Genomic DNA, 8,326 nt, shown 5'->3' with positions numbered 1-8,326 from the left:
CTCTCTATGTCTGTGTTTTTCTCCCTTTTCTCTGTCACTCTATCTCCCCCTCTCTCTTTCCCTCTCTTTATCGCTCCCTGTCTCAGTCTCTCACCCTTTCCCTCTTCGTGAATCATTGTGGCTTTCTCTCTCTCGCTCACTCTCTCCCTCCCTCTATCTCCCTTTCTCTCCCCCTCTCTCACCCCCTCTCCATTTATTTGGAATGCACCCATTCTGATCAGGCCCACAGCAGCTACTTTGACTCCCAACTTTGCAAATTTTGCTGTACGGCCATTTAGATGAAGTCCAGCTGAGATACTTGTGCCATCATTTTGCACAAAAATGCACGTGTTGCCTGCAGAATAAATCCTGCCTCAATACATCAGAATTTCAATAAAATATAATATCAGAAGCATATTTCAGATCATTTAATGTCTATGTGTGGCTAATATAAAATGTACTTTCCATCCCGTGGGAAGTGTAGGGGATGGAGTATGAAATGGGATTTCGTCTAGTGCTTGAAACCCTTCAGCTCTTTCTATGATTTCACTAATTTAACAATTAGATTGAATGGGTATTTCACCGCGTTCTTCAGCTCCTCTCTGAATTTAGTCTGGGTCAGGACATAAATACACGTGTTTGTGCAGGAACTGAGAAGTTGCAGCATCTTCGCTGTGTGTTCTGTGATATAACCAGGGTCAGTGGTGGAGTAATAAGACCGAATGTCCACAATTCGTACATAAATGGAAAATACAACCTGTGTCAGCCATAACAGTATAAAACTGCCCGAGATACTGAAGAGTAAAATGATGGATTTCTTTCGGTTCTCCATCTCTGGATCACTCTGATTCTCTCCATTGCTGCGGCCCCGCAGTCCCCTGCGGACTCTACTGGACACTAAAATACGCCTGACCGTCAGTACATTGAGCAGCAAAATCAGACAGAACGGGACACAAGGGGTTAAAATGAGGTGAAACATCTCAAATGCGGACCATGCGGGGGAAGTAAGGAAGCTCGGTTTAATCTCACAACCCCAGGGAACATTATCAATTATAAATCTAGGTTCATATATAAAGTACCAGGGAAGAATCTCTAAACAGCCCAGCACACTCACTGTTCCCAGAACCACAGCCGCCGTTCTCTCGGTGCAATATTTAGTTTTCAGCTTCTCACAACAAATGGCCACAAATCGATCAAAGGTGAAAGCAACTGTGAGCCAGACAGAAACCACTGTGGCTGCTTCAATCATAGAGAGAATCAAACTACACAAGGGAGTAATATCCAGGAATGACCATGGGAGATAGAGCACGTTAATTTTGTTCAATATCGGATCAGTGATAACGACCAGGAGATCGCCCACTGCCATTCCCACCAGGTAGACACTGATACATTTGGAGAGGCCGCACTTTCCTCGGGACAGGATCACAATCGCCACCAAGTTGACTGTAAGAGAGAAACAAGGAATCAGAGAAATTACTAATCAGACCTGGAGCCAAAGCAGCTGTTTGAGAAGATCTGGGGTGAAATTTCCAGCTTTGTTGCTGCACTGAAGCGTGGAAAGTGATTGATTGACCTGGGAAGCGCTTTCGGGCAGAGAGATGTTTTTAAACACAATGATCAATAATGAATTGGGAGATGGATAGAGAAAGTGAATAAAGTGAGCACCGGATCCACTGGAAGGGCTGAATGAGGGCTCGGTCCCGATCGGGGAGGGAGAAGGGGTTTTACAAACCGGGAATCCAGCGGATTAAAGCCGGATTTGGGAAGGTGAGGCGACAGGGGGAGGTGCAGCTGGTTTGTAGCTCTGGGTTAAGAGAGCTGACAGGGGCTGGATCTAAACGGGAAATGGAGCTGGAGACCGAGCCAATGAGTGAGATTGGGAGGGAGACAAGGAAAAGGACATGTAGGAGCTGGAGGGGAGTCAGAAGCAGATGGATTGGGAAGCGATTGAACTGCAGCAAGGTATGACGAGGCAGAGGATTCAATACAGTGTGAGGAGAGGCTGGGATTCGCAGTGAGAGACTGCAGCACGGTGTTAGAGGGAATCTAATCTATAGGTCCCACTAACACAATCCAACTAATGCATTCAACAGTTCATTTCTGTGGTTATTGGTGTCAGGGTACCTGTGTTGGGTGTAAAATGTCCTTAATAAATTTAATTTGCAGATTCAATTAAAGTTAAATTGAAAAGTATTAATAAAATCAACCACGTTGTTATTGAATTCAGCCGAGCTTTGAAAATACTGTATCCGAATAATTCATTATGATAAAGAAATATATAGACAGAAATATATAAAGAAATATATATATAAAGGGGACATGGACAGGCTGGGTGAGTGGGCGGAGATTTGGCAGATGCAATACAATGTTGGAAAATGTCAGGTTATGCACTTTGGCAGGAAAAATCGGAGAGCAAGTTATTATCTCAATGGCGAGAAACTGGAAAGTACTGCAGTACAAAGGAATCTGGGGTCCGAGTGCAAGAAAATCAAAAGGTTAGTATGCAAGTGCAGCAGGTGATCAAGAAGGCCAACGGAATGTTGGCGTTTATTGCTAGGGGGATAGAATATAAAAACAGGGAGGTATTGCTGCAGTTATATAAGGTATTAGTGAGACTGCACCTGGAATACTGCATACGGTTTTGGTCTCCATACTTAAGAAAAGACATACTTGCTCTCGAGGCAATACAAAGAAGGTTCACTCGGTTAATCCCGGGGATGAGGGGGCGGACATATGAGGAGAGGTTGAGTAGATTGGGACTCTACTCATTGGAGTTCAGAAGAATGAGAGGCGATCTTATTGAAACATATAAGATTGTGAAGGGGCTTGATCGGGTGGATGCGGTAAGAATGTTCCCAAGGATGGGTGAAACTGGAACGAGGGGGCATAATCTTAGAATAAGGGGCTGCTCTTTCAAAACTGAGATGAGGAGAAACTTCTTCACTCAGAGGGTGGTAGGTCTGTGGAATTGGCTGCCCCAGGAAGCTGTGGAAGCTACATCATTAAATAAATTTAAAACAGAAATAGACAATTTCCTAGAAGTAAAGGGAATTAGGGGTTACGGGGAGCGGGCAGGAAATTGGACATGATTTTAGATTTGAGGTTAGGACCAGATCAGCCATGATCTTATTGAATGGTGGAGCAGGGTGGAGGGGCCGATTGGCCTACTCCTGCTCCTATTTCTTATGTTCTTATTTTCTTATGATTGTATTCTTGAATTAAATTGTAATTATATTTAGTATCAAGTTGGAAAACAAGGAACATTCACAAAAACAGACTGAGGGCCTGACAGGGATATAAACATGAGGAGCGAGTCCCACAATAACAACTCACCCAATCTGACCACATCATAATAACACCGTCAAATCACATTTTCTCTGTTTAATTGTACTGGAAGTTTCAGCAGTTCATTCTGATGAATTATTCACACCACAGCCTCTCGCTTTCCCTCTCAGTCACCCTCTCTATCACTCACTCCACTCTCTTTCTCAATCCATTTTCATATCCGATTAAATCCTATCATCCTGTCCCTGCATTCGGTTCACCAGCTCCGTGTTCCACCGATCGTATTCTCAGTGTCAGTTTGTTAAATAGTGAACCCTCTGTGGAATAGTTTACTGTTTCTACAGATCATCCGATTCTCCACCTGTTCACCTACACTGTTCACTTCATCTACAAATCATGGAATAAACAGAATCGAATCCCTTTTCCAGACAGATCGCAAAATCATTGAGATTCCTTCTCCTGTAATTATAAAGTAAAGTGATAGATGGCGGGATTGTTCAATTAACAAAGCGCCAACTTAATACATATAATCTACAGATGTCTAGAAGGGTTCCTGATTTCAATAGATGCGGTGCAAACTGATGCAATATAACCTCAAAACATTTCATTTTACAGTGTAGTCCAGTGACAGTCAGTGAATTCATCCACAGTGAAGCAGAAGAGGAGATGTGATAGAGTCAGCAGAAAACTCAGTTCAGTAACCAGACATCGGAAGCGGCATCAGATACACACATAATGAAATAATATTTCATAACAGTGATCACCAATAAATACATTGAAATCCCAGTTAAACTGAAGCATGTTATTGGGGAGGGAAGACACTGCACTGCCTCCCTGTAACACTGAGACCGTGAGCTGTCTCATTATCAATCACTGAAAACACATTGATGAAAACATATTTCAGGACACGTTCGTTCCACAACATGAAACTGTTAACAGCTCCTGATGGTCCGTCATTAGCTCTTAGTCCAGACACCTGATTCCAGTACATTCAGTACAGAGAATAATCCAGTCACAATGCCAGGGTTGGATATACAAAGGTCACTACAGATATAATGTAACTCGTTCAAGACCGAACTTTTAAAAGTTAAGGGCATACCATTTTTCAACAATACATTCAGCATAGCGAATAATCCAGTAACAATGCCAGTTTGGGATATACAGAGTTCATTAAGGATATAATGCAACTCCGACAAGACCGAGAGACCAGAGACTTAAATCATTCCATTATTCAATCGGTAGAACAAAACAGGTCAATGTGTAAAATATGCTGGGAGAAAAAATATTTTGCCAAGTACAGCAGCAGAGTTAATATCGATTTACATCATTTACAGCTGTGAATGGCTTACCCGGAACTCCAATGGCTGCAAGAATGGGATAATAAAACAGTTGTATCTGATAGATTACTGGATATCCCATTTCTCTGCTTCTGTTGGTCTGAAAACCACAACTCCGGCAGGCACTCTGTGCTGACCCATTCCAACAAGCCCTGATTTATACAGGGGATAAGTCTCCACTGACAGGGTTATACCCCTGACCATTGCTATTAGTTACAGTCAGTTTAACAAACACATTATATCAGCAGCTTTGACTCCGATGTAAATAATGTGGTGGATTTAATACGAACATCTCAAAAAACAGGACATTATCTTAATCAGACCTCTCTCAGGAATCAAGTTTAAATCTGTGCTCATACAGGACTAATCCAATAGTAATGAACGGCTTCATTTACAGTTTTTATATAATTGTATTGACCATGTTCACTCCTGGTGATTCATTTATAAATGTTGCCGATTCTCCGCTGTGTAGACTGAATCCAGGGACACAAGCAGACCCGTTTCACTCTGTTCCTGCGGTTTCCTACTTAAAATATAAAATGTGAGTCCTTGACACGAGGACAGTTAAAGGGCAGGTTGAGGATTACAGCCATAGATATGACTGTGGGTGATATTAGGGGACGGACACTGAACGTGTCCCATTGACATTTCTCTCTCCGCTATTTTCATGCAGATGTTTACCCGTTTATTCTACATTGTTTAACGGCTCCAGTAAAATTGGTCCCGTGTAACACCGAGCTGAGCTCATGACCCGATTTGATTTCCATCACGAAGGCCCCGTGATTCCCTCACCCGCCTCCATTCCTTCCTCAGCCCATTGCCATTGAAAACCTCATCAATGCCTCTGCGCTCCAGACTCCATTCCTCCAATGCACTCCTGGCCGACCACCCAACCTCTACTTTGCTTAAACTTGAGCTTGTCCAAAACTGTGTAGTCCGTGTCCAACCAGCGCCAGGTCCTGCTCGGCCTCACTGACTCTCACTGGCTCCCAGTTCCATTGCCCTTAAATTTAAAATGTTCATCCTTCGGTTTAAATCCCTCCATGGCCCACCCCGCCCCATCTCCATACCTACAGAACACTAACCCGTCACCTCCTCATTCATCGGACACTGGCCTCTTTTGCTGGGACTGCCCTCACTTGGTTCCACTTACCTATCTGCTCACAGCCAGAAGAAGCTTCTCTTCCCACCCTATCATCGTTATCTCTGATATTTCTAAAGATTCAATCCTTGGCTCCCTCCTCTTCCTCATCTACATGCTGCCCTTTGGTGACACAGTCCGCAGACACGGACCAGCTTTCAGGTGGACGCTGACAAAACCACCGCCTCTCTTGACCCTTCCAGTGTGTTTGTGTTGTCAGGCCCACATTCTGATTGAGTTGAGCCACATTTGCCTCCAGTCAAAAATTGTGTAGTCACGATCTTTGGCTCCACAATCTCCACATCCTCGCCACGGATTCCATCCACACCCTTGTTTTTTTGATTGGTGAATCGTTCACCAATCACCTAAGCCCTTACTGACCTGCATTGGATTCCAGTCTCATAATCCTGTCGTTCATTTGTATCCTTTCTTGCACTTCAAATCCATCATGCCTTACCCCTCCCTATCTCTGTAACCCCCTCCTGTCTGGCACCCCCTACCAAACACTCTGCTCATCCACCTGTGGTCGCTTGTGCATCTGCAGTCTATTTGCACTACTTTGACAGCAGTGCCTTCATCGATATCCACATTCCACACTGCGCACCCTAAACCCCTCCATCTCCCTCTCCTCCTTTCAGGTGTCAGCAGTGGCTCAGTGGTAGCCGTCTCACATCTGATTCAGAAGGTTGTGCATTCAAGTCTCACTCCAGAGACTTGAACATATAATCCAGGCTAACACTGCAGTGCAGTACTGAGGGAGCGCAGTACTGTTGGAGGGAGCACCGTACTGTCGGAGGGTCATCAGAACATAAAGAATAGGAGCAGGATTAGGCCATGCGGTCCCTCGAGCCTACTCTGCCATTTAATAAGATCATGGCTGATCTTCGACCTTAATTTCACCTTTCCGCCCGATCCTCGATTCCATTAGATTCCAAAAACCTATCGATTTCAGTCTTGAATATATTCAATGACTGAGACTCCACAGCCCTGTGGGGTAGAGAATTCCAAATATTCACCACCCTCTGAGTGAAGAAATTCCTCCACATCTCAATCCTAAATGGCCGACCCCTTATTCTGAGACTATGTTCTGGACTCTCTAGCCAGAGGAAACGGTCTCTCGGCATCGACCCTGTCAAGCTCTCTAAGAATTGTATATGTTTCAATGAGATCACCCTTCAATCTTCCAAATTACAGAGAATATGGAACCATTCTTCACAATCTTTCCTCAGAGGACAACCCTCTGACCCCAGGAATCAATCCAGTGAACCTTTGTTGCACCGCCACTAAGGCAAGTATATCCTTCCTTAGAGAAGGAGACCAATACTGTACACAATAGTCCAGAAGTGGTCTCACCAAAGCTCTGTATAATGGTAATTGTAAACAATTTTACAACACCAAGTTATAGTCCAGCAATTTTATTTTAAATTCACAAGCTTTCGGAGATTTTCTCCTTCCTCAGGTAAATGTTTCAAGATCTCCTTGAAGCCTACGCATTTATACATAATTGAATAATACATGGTGTTTACAGACTGCCCCTGCAACTGCCCGTTGCCAAGGCAATCACCGTGTTCAGACAGAGAGGTGTCAGCTGCAGAACCCCCGAATACACATTCAACAAAAAAACAAACAGGGAAAAAAAACAGAGAAAAAAAAAACACAGAGAGAGGCAGAAACATCCGGAAGGCAGAGAGAGCCAGCAAATGACCCATTATATTAAAAACAGATAACATTTGTTCGCTGGTGGGGTAACGTGTAGCGTGACATGAACCCAAGATCCCGGTTGAGGCCGTCCTCATGGGTGCGGAACTTGGCTATCAATTTCTGCTCGACGATTTTGCGTTGTCGTGTGTCTCGAAGGCCGCCTTGGAGTACGCTTACCCGAAGGTCGGTGGATGAATGTCCATGACTGCTGAAGTGTTCCCCGACTGGGATGTTCCCCTGTATAATGGTAGCCAGACTTCCTTGCTCTTGTACTCTATCCCTCTTTCAATAAATTCCAACATACCATTTGCCTTCCCAATTGCTTGTTGCACCTGCAGGTCAATTAACTTCTTGTGTTTCATGGACAAGGACACAAAAATCTCTCTGAACACAAACATTTAATCGTTTCTCATCATTTAAAAATATTCTGTTTTTCTATTCTTCCTACCAAAGTGAATAACCTCACATTTCCCCACAGTATACTCCATCTGCAACCGCTCGCTCACTTTTTAACCTGTCTATATCCCTTTTCACACTCTTTACGTCCACCTCTCAGCTCATTTTCCCATCTAGCTTTGTAGTGGTCACATAATTAGATGCGTTGGTAAGTACTGAGGGAGCGCAAAATCGTCGGAAGATCAATACTGAGGGAGCGCAGTACTGTCGGGGGGCCAATACTGAGGGAGCGCAGTGTGGTTGGAGGGTCACTACTGAGGGAGCACAGTACTGTCAGATGGTCACTACTGAGGGAGCTCTGTACTATTGTAGGGTCACTACTGAGGGAGCACAGTACTGTCGGAGGGTCACTACTGAGGGAGCACAGTGCCATCGGAGGGTCAGTTCTGAGGGAGCAGAGCAATGTCGGAGTGTCCCTACAGAGGAA

The 8,326-nt window shown here is 44.2% G+C and overlaps 1 protein-coding gene across 1 annotated transcript; it reads right to left on the bottom strand.

Annotated features, from left to right (window-relative positions):
• Positions 1 to 535: 535 nt before the first annotated feature.
• LOC137308700 (probable G-protein coupled receptor 139) lies at positions 536 to 4,683 on the bottom strand (the record flags this gene model as incomplete). The annotated part of the gene is made up of 2 exons (XM_067977262.1): positions 4,614 to 4,683; positions 536 to 1,422 (listed from the first exon to the last, which is right to left on the bottom strand). Coding segments are annotated over exons 1-2 (957 nt in total), but the record flags the coding sequence as incomplete, so codon positions are not given.
• Positions 4,684 to 8,326: the final 3,643 nt, after the last annotated feature.

This window comes from Heptranchias perlo, unplaced genomic scaffold (genome assembly GCF_035084215.1).
Source record: "Heptranchias perlo isolate sHepPer1 unplaced genomic scaffold, sHepPer1.hap1 HAP1_SCAFFOLD_138, whole genome shotgun sequence".
NCBI lineage: Eukaryota > Metazoa > Chordata > Chondrichthyes > Hexanchiformes > Hexanchidae > Heptranchias > Heptranchias perlo.
The sequence above is the reverse complement of the archived record's forward strand: the minus strand, read 5'-3'. Positions and strand labels throughout refer to the sequence as shown.